At 38.8% G+C, this 15182-nt stretch overlaps 1 protein-coding gene across 3 annotated transcripts in view; it reads left to right on the top strand.

Annotated features, from left to right (window-relative positions):
• ACVR1 (activin A receptor type 1) overlaps window positions 1–14115 on the top strand; it is a 128075-nt gene extending 113960 nt beyond the window's left edge. For all 3 annotated transcript variants that reach the window (XM_074336651.1, XM_074336653.1, XM_074336663.1), the window contains 2 exons: window positions 10390–10520; window positions 11285–14115. In XM_074336651.1, coding sequence (XP_074192752.1) covers window positions 10390–10520; window positions 11285–11419 — 266 coding nt within the window. In that variant the 3' untranslated portion in view covers window positions 11420–14115. The remainder of the gene's footprint in view (window positions 1–10389; window positions 10521–11284) is intronic.
• The last annotated feature ends 1067 nt before the right edge of the window (window positions 14116–15182 follow it).

Here is a 15182-nt window from a genome sequence, read left to right as displayed (position 1 = left end):
GTAACTGCACGTGCTTCTGTTCCTACACACAAACTTGTCTACTGAAACCAGAACTCTCTTCTTCAGTAACTTAATATCCATTGTGTTTCACAATGTTATTTCACTGCGCTGATGTACATGAAGGTTGGAACATAGGGAAGAATCATTATATTAGGGGAAATTTTTTCATATTCATTAAAGTAATTTCTTTCAGGGTTTTGGGGTTTTTTTTTGGTTTGTTTGTTTGAGCCTTTAAGCAAGTAGCTGCAGGCAGGAATATGGAGGTGGAGTAGGTTGGGAAGGATTTTTTCCCCTTACCAATTTCCTGGAATTTCATGTCCTTTTGGAGATCCAGACCAGAGGATGGCAGGCAGCCAACTGACTTCATAATAAAAGAACCTCAAGCCGCAAAACTTTATTGGGTGCTGTTCACGGCTTAGTAGTCTGTTTTCCTTGACACTCTTTAAGAGCAGCCCTCCTTCACCAAGACAAGTATCCGTGTCTTAAACCTTATAAAAGCCCCAACATTCAGCAAATGATACATTCCCCTCCATAGCTACCAAATGTCTGGGACTCCCGTGGAGCCGCTTGCTCTAGGTTTAGGAGTTTGCAAAATCTAAGGCATCTTGCTCCTGGGGAACTCAGAGCATGGCTGTGCATCTCTCCTAGGCCTTTTGCCCTCTCTTCTGACGACTAACTGTAATATTCATAAATATTTTTAGTAGGGCCTGACTACACAGGAATCTGTAAACCATTTCCTTTGGCTATGTTACATCAATGAGAAACCCAATATTAGAAATTACTTTTACGATTTTCACAAAGATTTCTGAGAATGCAGTCAGTTTTGAGTTTGAGTGATACGTGTGGTTCCATAGGTCCGTGAACTACAGCGGGGATGGAGGGATGAGGTTATAGCTGCCACACATGTACTTTACCTCGCAGAGAACAGAGCTGCCCTTCCAACTCTGTTCCTGTTTCGGAAAGGAGTACCTGCCACAGGGTATGGACAGGCTTCCCAGTGAGTGGGCTGTTTTGATTTGCAGGAATGCCTGAGGTTCTGATTCTCTTAATCCTCTGGCAGTGAGACCAACGCCCAGGAGTATTAGAACCCCCTGGGATCTTGTCACCTCTACCATGAGCAGCCTCATGGATTTATTTATTAATCATTTTTTTATGTGGACCATGGCATGAAAAATGTTTTGAAGCCCTCTTCAAAGCTAATGGTAAGTGGAGTAACGCAAATACAGTTGACCCTTGAACAACATGCATTAGAACTACACGGGTCTACTTCTGCATGGGTTTTTGGTTTCTTTTTTTCAATAAATACTGTAAATGTATTTCCTCTTCCTTAAGAGTTTAACATTTTCTTTTCTCTAGTTTTGTAAGAATACAGTGTGTGATACATGTAACATACAAAATATGTGTCAACAGTAGGCTATTAATAGTTAAGTTTTGGGGAACTCAGAAGTTTATATGCAGATTTTCGAGTGCATGGGGGCATCTGTGCCCCTAACACTCAGTTTTTTCAAGCGTCTGTTGTATTGGATACACCTTTTGGAATCTTGCTCACCAGGAGGTATGCTTTTCTGTAAACTCCATGTTTCCAAGATTCATTCATATACATAGTACCTTCATGATTTTTTCCATATCCAAATGACACCTGTACTATTATTTACTTAGTCTTTTCCTTTAAATTGGCTAACTTTTTCAAACTTAATTTTGTTTTAAAAGTAAATTAATATCAGTACTGCGAATGGGAAAAACAGTGTCAGCATAAAATGGAAGGTAACTATAAAAATAAACATGCATTTAATAAGATGAAAAAGTTTTGTCCCTGAACCACATCAAATTTTCTCAAATGCCACCCCTGAAGGAAACACTAGATTAACTTATAGTCCTCTCAGAAACCAAACACGAAACTCTCACTAATTCTGTCTAAAACATGTTTAGTTGTAATGTTCTAATCTCTGGAGAATTTCAGAAATTCTGTAGTGTTAACTGTTAGCACTAGTTCTCTGTATGGATGTAGATACCTCGGCCTCTGTTCTCCTCGCCTGTTGCCTGGATGTCAAATGTGAGTACTCAAACTTGGAGGACAGTGAAGAGAGACAGTGTAACGTGGAGTGAGCACACTATGGCACGAGATGAATACAGAGAGAGACATTTCAGTATGTCATTGTTGGCTTGTTGGGGAAAATTCTAGAATATAAATGGAATGGGGATCTAGTGTAGCTTTGCCATTAATTGGCTGTGAACTTGGACAAATACATTTTCCAGTGTCCTCAGTTTCTTCTTCTGAAGGAAAGGAAGCTGTGATCTGCATGATTCTGACATCCCGTCATGATGCTGATGTCTCTTTCCCCCACCGTCAGATTATTCAAAGTATAGTGAGGCCCACAATTCCTTATCTGCCAATGAGAAATCCCCAAAGCTTTGAAACCGAAAAACTTTTAATAACTTGTTTGGCAGAACACGTGTGCTGAACTCATTTAGCAATTAAACTTGACCTGAATTGATGTGAGTCTATCTATATATAGCCTTTATTTCTTACATTTAATGTGACTATTCATATATTTCATTGCAGAAATGTGTTTGGTTGTGGGGTATTCCTCTGACTCTTAGGGTATCACATAAAAGATGGTGTGTGCCTCCTACTACCTTTGTAAAATGTAGAAAGTTCAAAATTCTGCAAACACATCTAACTTCAAGGGTTTTGATAGAGGACTTTGGAAATATAATCAACATCTACTCAGCTAATGTGTATTTAGTGTCTATAATATGCTAAGTAGAATGTTACAATCTGGGTAGCAGTTGTGCAAAAAATAAAAGAATATCCACTTTAAAGGTGCTCACATTTTAGTGGAAATTATTATAAGGTAACAGTATAAACCACTGTGGTTGAGGTATACTGGGAAGTGACAGTATAGGGTGGACACTGGACTTTGTCCAGGGGCCCGGGACTGTGGCAGTATGTGGGACAGTCTTCTCAGAAGACAGCGTGAACTGAGTCATAAATGAGACGGATAACTAGGAGCTACTCAGTGGGACAAGTTTGGGAGGATGTGCTGTGGCAGTGAGAAACAAAATCACACAATGATGACAGTTGGTACCCCAGGCAAAAGGAAGAGCTGTGGGAAGTCGTCAAGGTGTCCTATTAATGGAACTGTAAGTAATTCCTGTGGCTGATGCCCATGTATGTGAAGGAAGAAGATGGGGAATGGTTGTTACTGGGCAAGGAGCACCAGCCATTCCGTGGGCAGCATGTAGATGGAACACGTAAAGGAGGGACATGATGAGCTTTTTCCTGGGTTTTCTCCTAAAGGTCTCCTGGCGGCAGAGGCATATGCTACAGGGGAGGACTGATGCAGAGAGACCTCGTCTATGCCAGCGGGGTAGCAGATGGGGGCTCTGGTCTCAGGTCTTGGTGGACAGGAGCATGAGGAAGGCGTGGTTCTGGAGACTTGCATTTTAGAAAGAGCGCTCGGGCATGTCATGCCGTTTGCAGTACTATCTCCTAGGACTGCCTTGTTTATGTCTGCATGTCAGGTTTGTGCTTTAAAGGAGTTGGAACTGAGTCACGGCAGTTAAGGAGTTTACTCCGAGCCATGCAGAAAATTAACGGTAGGGATATTGGTTGGTAAAGGTATATTTGCCCCAGAGAAGAAAAGCTTTCAGTTAGACATATGCCCAGGAAAAAATGATTGTATAAATCAGATACACATACCAAAAATTACAGGGAGTAGGTTATGAATAATTTCTCTGATCTCTTTCTTGGGGCCCTTTGAGTCACAGCAGCAGCCTTACATGGAAAAGCAAGGCCTGGCTCGGTTCCTCCTTCCTTGACCACATGTAAGAGCTCCTCTTCCTGCATTCCTGTATCCTTCGTTGTTTGTACCACCCATTTGGCACTGGAAGTACTTTGCATTTGTACTCACTCTTCCCGAAGGTGTGCTGTCCTCTTTACTTGGTCAGGATTTGCCAACTTGTTCACTGGGTTCTGTCTTAAAAGGACTTAACAGTTCGTTCACTTTTTTTGCCTGGCTACCCAGATTATTTGTCATTTTCCGGCAGAAACGAGGAGCAGTTATAAGGACCTTCCTCCCTTAACAACACAAATCATTTCATAGTCTGGCTTTGACCCCCTGCTCTCCCCACCACCACGTGCACCTGATTTCAGCCACAGAGAACTTCCCTCCATCTCTCCAACTGTGAAGCTCTTGTCACTCTTTGTCTCTGCCCCACTATCTGCCCCATCCCTCCTCTGCCTGGAATGCCCCTTCTTCTTGGTGTTTTCTCTCTCACACACTCTTGTCTGCCCAGGCCCTAGCTTCTGGAAAGTTTACTTATGCTTCCATGGCACCCAGTTTATATCTGGTACTTAATCAACCACACAGATGTCTTCTTCTCTGACACCTGCTGAGTACCATGTCCCTCACCCCTTCTCCGTGCCCTTACCTCTAATGACTGTGTAGTTTCCTTATTTTTTCTTCTCTCTCTTTCCTGTTACTCTGCTTCTCATCACCAACATCACCTCTTTTTTATTTTTGTATTTTTAGTGCCAAGATAACCTTGGGTACACAACAGTTTAAGGCCTCTAAGTGGTTATTGAGTAAATTTAGGAACCAACAAGTAAAAATATAGTGAGAATTTCTAATCTATCTTTGCTTTTCAAGGTATAAAGTAAGTAATGAGGGGAGTAAATATTTTTGAGGTATTTTTTAACAAGATTTCCATTATCTAAGGGAAAAACAATGAGAGGGGCCTGTCCTCATCTTCCGCTAGATCTTGGGTTCCTAGAAAAACAAGAATATGTCTTACATTTTTATCATCCTCAGTATTTAACACGGTGTTCCACACATAGTAGGTATGAAACATACTTTATATTGATTGAAGTGATTGCTCTCCTTCACCAGAGGGAGTTTCATGTCACTGCTAGAGTTTAATCCTAGGTTTGTGTTATTCTGGAGAAGCATGACCAGAGTCTGATGCAAACAATTAACAGTTGACCAATAGCTGAAGAAAGAGGTGTGACTAAGTCCCAGGCATAATCAATTAAATGGCCTTTTTAAAAAAATTCCTTTTGTTAAAACATGGGGGGGGTGTATTTAATAAGATTAAAGTATAGGAAATATAAACATAAAGGAAAACTTCGACTTTGTATAGTGAAATTCATTGTTGGGTATCACTAGATCTCTCATTTTAAAAATCCAGCCATGCTTTTTTCTTTTGCATTTGTAGAAAAATCCAATTAGCATTACTGTTCACGTTCATATAACCCTTTCCAAACTAGCCGGGTAAATTATCCCAAACAATTATCCCAAATCGTCCCTAGATTTTTTACAGAATTAAACCAGGTTATTACATGCATTCTTTTTCAGTAAAATTTAGAGATGGTGAAGGGCACATTTCTCAAGTTTCCTGTAAGTTCGTGTGGCCCTTGAAAAAGTAAAAGTTATCTTGCAGATCTATGTCCAGTTGTATTTTATGTGGTATCTTAGTACTGAAAAGAATTAAAATACTTTTGTTTGAATGCTTCCTGGAGTTCTTACAAGAGAAGTAGGTAAGGCCTCTGAGATGAGCTGTCCCAAGTTGTCTTGAAAGCAGTGGTTTATACTCAATATGAGCTGTTAACGATTGGCCAGAAACGGTTTTTAATCCATTGACTAATACACATTACAAATGCAGTTATGCGGTGTGGCTAAGTTAGACAATAGTGTCAACTAGAAACTTATTTTTACATAATTAGACTATTCCATTTTAAAAATAAACTCATTTGGGTCTATGAAGTTTAAGAAAAAAATCTAGTATTTAAGAGATGCTGTTTATCATGGCTAATCTTTTGCATAAACAGTTTGTATTTATATGGGATTTGTAAGAATGTATTCTCACTGTTAAGTAATTTAATTTCTTTGGTAAAAAATATAAATGAAAAAGTAATTGAAGCTATTCAGGTGGCTTATAAGAACTAGAAAAACTTAATTGCAACTTTCCTCACAGCCTCCTCCTGTGTCCCCCGACCTGTTAGGTCTTTAGGAATAGAAGAAAGTTACATAAGGTATGGAAAAAGGGCATTAAACCAAGTAATCCACTGTCCTCATTGTCGAAACCTTTGATGATAGAATGAGAGTAATGAATTTACTTGATTTCATCTCTATGGGGGAAAGAATTTTCTAATTCCAAATGATGAATTTTTTTTTATTAAAAAGTAGTTGACATACAATATTATTTTAGTACCAAGTGTACAACATAATGATTCAACATTTATATATCTTAATATGTGTTCACTACAATATGTCTAGTAACCGTCTGTCACTGTACAAAATTATTAGGATATAATTGACTGTATTCCTTGTGCTGTACATTACTACATTCCTATGACTTATTTTATAACTGAAAGTTTGTACTTCTTATTACCCTTCACCTTTTTCACCCACCCACCCACTCACCTATCTCCCCTCTGGCAACCATTAGATTATTCTCTGTATCTATAAGTCTGTTCCTGTTTTGTTTTGTTTTTTAGAGTCCACATATAAGTGAAATCATATGGGATTTGTCTTTCTCTCTCTGGCTTATTTCACTTAGCATAATACCATCTAGGTCCATCCATGTTGTCACAAATGGCATGATTTTATTGTTTTCGTTGCTGAAAAACATTCCATTGTATACATATACCACATCGTTTTCACCCATTCATCTATCAGTGGACCCCCAGGTTGCTTCCGTATCTTGACTATTATAAACAGTGCTGCAAAGAACATAGGGATGCATATATCATTTCAAATTAGTGCTTTCATTTTCTTCAGATAAATGCCAGAAGTGGAATTTCTGTCATGTAGTAGTTCTATTTTTAATTTTTAAGGAACCTCCATACTGTTTTCCATGGTGGCTGCACCAATTTGCAATCCCACCAACAGTGCATGAGGGTTCCCTTTTCTCCACATCCTTGCCAATACTTGTTTGTTGGTTTATTTGTGATAGCCATCCTGACAGGTGTGAGGTGATATCATTGTGGTTTTAATTTGCATATCTATGATGATTAGTGATGCTGAGCATGTTTTCATATGTCTATTGGCCATGTGTATGTCCTCTGTGGAGAAATGTCTATTCAGGTCCTTTGCCAATTTCTTAGTCATATTGTTTGGTTCTTTTGGTGTTAAGATGAATGAATTCTTTATAAGTTTTGGATATTAACCCCTTATTGCAGATATCATTGGTGAATATCTTCTCTCATTTAGTAGGTTGTATTTTCATCTTAATGATTTATTTGATGTATAAAACCTTTTTAGTTTGTTGTCGTCCCATTTGTTTATTTTTTCTTTTGTTTCCCTTCCCCGAGTAGACTTATCCAAAAACAATGTTATTAAGAGTGATGTCAAAGACTTTACTGCCTATGTGTTCTTCTAGGACTTTTATGGTTTGGGGTCTTACATTTAAGTCTTTAGTCCATTTTGAGTTTACTCTAGTAAATGATGTAAGAAAGTGGTTTAGTTTCATGTTTTTGTTTTTTTGCATGTATCTGTCTAGTTTTCCCAACACCATTTATTGAAGAGACTATCTTTACCCCATTATATATTCTTGCCTCCTTTGTCATAGATTGACCATTGATTGCTTTGTGGATATCGAACCATCCTTGCATCCCCAGAATAAATCCCACTTGATTGTAGTGTATGATCCATTTATTGTATTGTTGAGATCAGTTTGCTAATATTTTATTGATCGTTTTTGCGTATACGTTCATCAGAAATATTGACTTGTGATTTTCTTTTTTTTGTGTGTGTATTTTGTTTTGGTATCAGGGTAATGATTGTTTCATAGAACGAGTTTGGAAGAGTTCCTTCCTCTTGAATTTTTTGGAATAGTTTGAGAAGAATAGGTATTAATCCTCCTTTTAATGTATGGTAGAATTTACTTGTGATACCCTCTACTCCTGGATTTGGTTTTTTGGGAGTTGTTTGAGTACTGATTCACTTGTATTACTAGTAATTGGTCGGTTCAGATTTCCTGTTTCTTTTTGATTCAGTCTTGGAAGGTTGTATATTTCTAGAAATGTATCCATTTCTTTTAGGTTGTCCAATTTGTTGGTGTATAATTGTTTACAGTATTATTTTGTGAACCTTTGTGTTTCTGTGGTGTCATTTGCAGCTTCTGTTTGATACCTGATTTTCCTTAGGTGGGCCCTCTCTCTTTCCCTGATAAATGTGGCTAATAGTTTCATTGATCTTTTCTATTTTAGTGTCTGTTTTATTAATTTATGTTCTAATCTTTATTATTGTCTTATTTCTACTGACTTTAGGTTTTGTTTGTCCTTCTAGTTCTAGTTACTTTAGGTGTAAAGTTAGATCGTTTGTTTTGGATTTTTCTTGTTTCTTGAAGTAAGCCTATATAGCTATGAACTTCCTTCCCGCTTAGAACTCCTTTTGCTGCATCCCATAGATTTTGGAGAATTGTGTTTCCATTTTCATTTGTCTCAATATATTTTTATTTCCTCTTCAATTTCTTGTTTGACCCACCCATTGGTTGTTCAGTAGTTTAGTTTTAGTCTCTACGTGTTTGTGTTTTTTCCAGTTTTCTTCTTGTGATTGATTTTCTGGTTCATACCATTCTGGTTGGAAAAGATACTTAATATGATTTCAGTCTTCTTGAATTTATTGAGGCAAATTAGTTATTTGTGTTTTATTATGGTTTTCTTGTTTTTATTTTCCCCCGTGTTCCTTCATTTGGAACATTTCATTGTCTTCTCATTTTGTTTGACTTATTGTTTGTTTCTGTGAATTAGATGAAACAGCTATCTATCTCTCTTGACCTTAAAGGAGTGGCCTTGTGTAGGAGGGACACCTGTGTAGACTGCATGTGCCAGGTGGTTTTGGCAGGCCAGCTGGAACTGAAGAGGGCCTGTGTAGAACCTGGGGAGCCCTGGTGTGACTGGCTGGGGCTGCAGTGGGCTCTGGGGTGACCCTGAAGATCCACTGGTTGTGGCTGCAGCCAGTGCTAGCCTAGGTGGCTCAGGGCACACTCTGTGGTGGCCTTACAGGCCAACTAGAGCACTTGGACTGAGCTCATATCTGCACTATCTAGGTGGAGGGAACATAAACAATGGGGCCCACAGGCACCTCTGATTCTGGAGACTTTCTGTAGATCCTGGAGGGTTTTCACAGTTCCCCACCCATTTGGAAGGTACCTTGGAGTTGGTAAATGGGTTATTTATGTATAGTTTAGGTATCCTTTACGTCACTGTTTTGTCATTGTGCCCCTGAGCAGGTCAGTCTGCCCCTGTGGCCCCTCTGTGATATCTCTCCCTACGGCAGATCACCCTGTTCAGATGCTGAGTAGATTCTCATAGTCACCATGTCTCCATCTCTCCTGCCCTTCTCTTGTGGACCCTCCCTTGTTTGTTGAGCAGAAGCTGGTCAGTCAGCCCTGAGTTGTTCTTCAGGAGGAAGTGATCTACATGGAGGTGTATATTTGGTGTGTCCATGGAGGAGGTGCGTTTGGGGTCTTCCTATGCCATCATCTTGGACCTCTACCCCAAATTTGAAAAAAAGTTTCAAATTTTTCTATTTGTGGAATTACTCTGTGAAATGTAAGGAGGTGATGTAATTTTTCTGGGAAAAAAGGTTTCTAAGATGTTGGAGACCATGCAGGGGCAGAAGCTGAAATTAGCTACTTTTATATTTGCTTGGGAGTAAGGAGAGTTCATACTTTTCAACCATTCCTGTTTTTCCCAAATGACTATCCTTCTCTACATTTTTGTGTTTCAATCTGAGAGTAAATAATTGAGCTATCAAACAGAGAACTGTATCTGGCGGTTAGCAGGTACTCCATCCACGTAGAATAAATGAATGAGGAAATTAATAATTCGTATTACATGATTGGCATCCTCCAAATGGGAGGAGACATTTTATAGCAAAGATTTTTTTTTCCCTTATCATAATAAACAGTGATATTTTGATGATGGTCTTGGATTATTTGTTTGCCTCTAGCTCTAGTGTGTGGACATACTTTTTATTTATATTTATGGTCTGAAACCACTAGATTCATGTAAAAGATGTCTTGTCTTTTTTTGATTACCAAAGGAATTTTTGTCTTGGGTTTTCTATGTCCCGTTGGACATTGTGGAGCTGTTTATATATACTCTTGGAACATTTTGTTAATAACTGTAATTACATAAGAAGTAGTCATATTTTATTCTAACAATTTTTCTTCCTTCAGTTTTCTGCAGGACTTCTATTTATTGCCTTGTTCTCCACTTATTTTAAGACCTACCTATAGCTTTCAGAATCACCTTGCAGTGTGAGGAAGGTGATGAGTACTTTTTCTTATCACATTATACCGTGATGCCTGTCACTGAAGCCCTGAGGGAACCTCTACTCTCTTGCTAACCCAACACAATTTTTGTCCCTGTGTGTGCAGGTATTGTGGAAGATTACAAGCCACCATTCTACGATGTGGTTCCCAATGACCCAAGTTTTGAAGATATGAGGAAGGTGGTCTGTGTGGATCAACAGAGGCCAAACATACCCAACAGATGGTTCTCAGACCCGGTAAGAGCACCACTTTCTTAGTTTTAGAGCTATCCTCAGCTGTTTGCTTGCTCTTGAGTTTCAACTGGTGTAGTTCTTGAATGATGGACCTCGTCTATCTATCTTTTGCTTTCTGTCCCTATTTTATGTAGAAAGTCCTTAGACCTAGTTGAGTAGGTTCAGAAAATTGTCTTTTTTGAAGGAGCCATATCTAAGAGATCTTGTTAATGAATGATAAAATTCACAAGAATTTCTACTATTGATTAGCTCCAGAAATTGGGAGTCTCATTATTATGCCACTTGGCCCTAGGACTGCAGTTTCACATGCAAACCAAGAGACTGAGTGATGCTTTTAATCTCTCTTTAATCTCTGTGTATCTGAAATTCTAAAGATAAGTGCTGAAGATCCGTGTTACCTCTCTTAAGAAGTAGGAAATCTAAGATATTGACAAATGACTCTTCCTGCAAATTTCAGTAGTAACTCTGAGTTAGCATCAGTATTAACTCCGAGTTGCTGCTAACCATCAAGGGGTCTAGCTGGTCTCTGTAACTTACCTGATAAAGTCAATTAGTAGTATTAAGAGTCCAAAGGACAGAATTCATGGAACTCAAGAGTGGCTTATCAGTGGTCAAGGCCTTGATTATTTGTTTGAACTAGATGACAATAACGTCACTTTAACGTCATAAGACCTGCAGTGGTTTGGTAAATGGCTGACATAACATCTGCCCAGCTTCTCGGGGCTCCCCAAACCCACTTTTTCACTGTGATCTTCTTCTCTCTTCAGACATTAACCTCTCTGGCTAAGCTGATGAAAGAATGCTGGTATCAAAATCCATCTGCAAGACTCACAGCTCTGCGTATCAAAAAGACTTTGACCAAAATTGATAATTCCTTAGACAAATTGAAAACTGACTGTTGACATTATCATGGTGTCAAGAAGGAAGATTTGACGTTGTTGTCATTGTCCAGCTGGGACCTAATGCTGGCCTGACTGGTTGTCAGAACAGAATCCATCTGTCTCCCTCCCCAAGTGGCTGCTTTGACAAGGCAGACATCTTACCCAGCCATGTGTTGGGGAGACACCAAAACCACCCTAACCTCGCTCAATGACTGAAGTGGGCATTTCACAACTGTTCACACTGCAGAGACTAATGTTGGACAGACTGTTGCAAAGGTAGGGAACTGGAGGAACACAGAGAAATCCTAAGAGAGATCTGGGCATTAAGACAGTGGCTTTGCATACCTTTCACAGATCTCCTAGACACTCCCCATGGGAAACTCAAGGAGGTGGTGAATTTTTAATCAGCAATATTGCCTGTGCTTCTCTTCTTTATTGCACTAGGAATTCTTTGCATTCCTTACTTGCACTGTTACTCTTAATTTTTAAAGACCCAACTTGCCAAAATGTTGGCTGCGTACTCCACTGGTCTGTCTTTGGATAATAGGAATTCAATTTGGCAAAACAAAATGTAATGTCAGACTTTGCTGCATTTTACACATGTGCTGATGTTTACAATGATGCTGAACATTAGGAATTGTTTATACACAACTTTGCAAATTATTTATTGCTTGTGCACTTAGCAGTTTTTACAAAACTGCTTTGAGCATATGTTAAAGCTTATTTTTATGTGGTCTTATGATTTTATTACCAAAATGTTTTTAACACTATACTCTGAAATGGACATTTTCTTTTATTATCAGTTAAATTCACATTTTAAGTGCTTCACATTTGTATGTGTGTAGACTGTAACTTTTTTTCAGTTCATATGCAAAACGTATTTAGCCATTACCCATGTGACACCACTGAATATATTACTGATTTAGAAGCAAAGATTTCAGTAGAATTTTAGTCCTGAACGCTGTGGGGAAAATGCATTTTCTTCGGAATTATCCATTATGTGCATTTAAACTCTGCCAGAAAAAAATAACTATTTTGTTTTAATCTACTTTTTGTATTTAGTAGTTATTTGTATAAATTAAATAAAATGTTTTCAAGTCAAAAAGTGAATTATTTTCAGTATATAAAAAAGATCTATATTGAAGCATTTTCTTATCGGAATAGAAAAACAAAACTAATTGTAAATCAAATTTGCTTTTCAAGTGTAGTAATGAATTTGAGGATTCTACAAGAATGTCTTCCAGCTTGAATTTGGTATCAGAAAATTTGAGTTTTGTTTATTTATTTTTTTGGCTGTGATTTTGTTTTTTTCTTGGTCAGTTTCCCCAACTTTGAAGTGAGGGTAACAGATCTTACTAACCTACTTTCCTCACAAGACGGTTGTGAGTATAAATGATAAGAAGGATGTCAAAGCATTTTGTTCAGTATACAGCGTTGTGTGAATGGAAAGCAGTCTTATGCATCTCACCTTGATTCTTGAGAAGAGTCCATTATTGGCTCTTTTCACTTCTTCTGTTCAATGGCACTGAAAAGGTAGGGTTTAGATTAACCCAAAGAGAAAAGAGGTGTGAAGATTCTAGAATGTTCACTAGGGTAAGTTAATGATACATTTACTTAGAGATTACATATTAAAGTCTAGAGGTTATATATAAAAGTATATGTATGAGGCCTGACAATTAAGTTCGTGAACTCATCCTAGAAAAAGTGCTATATACCTCATTGCTGAATATCACTACAGTCACCTTCGAAGTACTCCCCTTGGGAAGCTATGCACCGATGCCAGCACCTAGTCCACCCTTCAAAGCAATTTTGGAACTCTTTCTGGAATGGCCACCAGAGCTGTTGTATTACCCTTGATGTCCTGAATGTCATCAAAATGTCTACCTTTCAGTATTTCCTTTGTCTTCGGGTAAAGAAAGAAGTCATTGGGGGCCAGATCAGGTGAGTAGGGAGGGTGTTCCAATACATTATTTGTTTCCTGGCTAAAAACTCCCTCACAGACAGTGCTGTGTGAGCTGGTGCATTGTGATGCGACATGAATTATTGGCGAAAAGTTCAGGTCATTTAACTTTCACGCAGCCTTTTCAGCACTTCCAAATAGTAAACTTGGTTACCTGTTTGTCCATTTCATACAAATTCATAATGAAGAATTCCTGATATCAAAAAAGGTTAGCAATACTGTTGCAACAAATTTGTGAACTTAATTGTCAGACCTTATACATTTAAGTTTTTTAAAAAATTGTGGTAAAAGACACATAGCATAAAATTTACTGTCTTAGCCATCTAAATGTACAATTTAATGGCATTAAATATATTCACATAGTTGTGCTGCCATCTCCACCATCCATCCCCAGAATTCTTTCAAAACTAAAACTGTACCTATTAACCAATAGCTGTTCCTCACTCCCCAAATCTCTGGCAACTGTCATTCTACTTTCTGTCTCTGAGTTTGGCTACTCTAAGTATCTCATATGAGTGGAATCATACAGTATTTGTCCTTTTGTGAGATTGGCTTATTTCACTTAGCATAATGTCCTCAGCTTCATTTTTACTGTATCATATATCAGAATTTACCTCCTTTTTATGGCTGATAATATTCCATTGTATGTATATGCAACATTTTGTTTACCAGTTCATCTGTTAATGGACACTTGTATTTATTCCAAATTTTTGGCTAACTAGAATAATGCTGCCATGAACATGGGTATGTAAATATATCTTCGAGTCCTTGCTGTCAGTTTTCTTGGCTATATACCCAAAAGTGGGATAGAGACACATTTAACATTGAAGTATTACATACACACATAAAAGTGTACAGATTGGTGCATTTTTATTAACTTTTATAAATTAGTTGCACCTATGGAAATAGCACCCAGATCAAGAAGCAGTATGTTGATTTCTCTAGAGTGATGTCAGCTTCCTGGCAGCATAAGTCATTGCTTGTTTCTCTCCCTTTTGATTTACTACTAACTGGACATCCATTATAGAACACAAGTACCTCTGCACGTTACACCAGGACACTCGGTGAGTTTTACCCACTTGTGCCTATGAAAGTGGGTGGATAGGACCTCGGAGGGGGCTGTGGATCCAAAGGATTTGGTGAGTCTACCCAACACCCACTGGCCATGATCAGGAAGAGCGAACCTGGCGAGTGCAAAACTGGGCGGACACTCATGGGAGATAGAGATTTCGTAGAGGTCCAGCCAATCTAAGGGGGGATTCCGGCATGCCACTGAGTGGGATAGACATGAGTTTGAGGGCAGAGGACAGGAGGGGAACCCACTGGGGTACCCCCTCCCCAAGGAGAAATTGCAAAGAACTGGGCTTTTGTTGGTGGCAGTGGTTACCAGAGGAGGTGGAAAGGAAAAGTTGTGAGTGACAGACTGATTGGCTGCCTGGGTTGCAGCTGGAGGAACCGTTTCTCTCCAGGAACACCTGAATAACTGAGGAGGAATTTCTGATGGGGTTGGAGGTGGAGGGAGAATTGGGATTTCAGCAGGAAGTCTACCCAGGCGTGCCTCACTCAAGGATCCTTCTATTGAGCTATGGGTACACCCAAAGATTCAGGCACAAAGTCCCCGCCTCCCAACATGCTGCCAGCTATCTTCGTGCACTCCCAGAGTGCAGTCCTGAGAGCCAGCACTGGTAAGAGAAACCAAAACTTGAGCTATAGCACCACCTTCTGGAATATAAAGGAGAGGTTTTTAATTGCCAGCCTTTCAAACTACAAAAGCCAAAGTAGACAAATCCTTTGCTAAGGAAAGTGTTTGCTATTTCAAATATG

This window comes from Rhinolophus sinicus, linkage group LG01 (assembly GCF_036562045.2).
Source record: "Rhinolophus sinicus isolate RSC01 linkage group LG01, ASM3656204v1, whole genome shotgun sequence".
Lineage (NCBI taxonomy): Eukaryota > Metazoa > Chordata > Mammalia > Chiroptera > Rhinolophidae > Rhinolophus > Rhinolophus sinicus.
The sequence above is the reverse complement of the archived record's forward strand: the minus strand, read 5'-3'. Positions and strand labels throughout refer to the sequence as shown.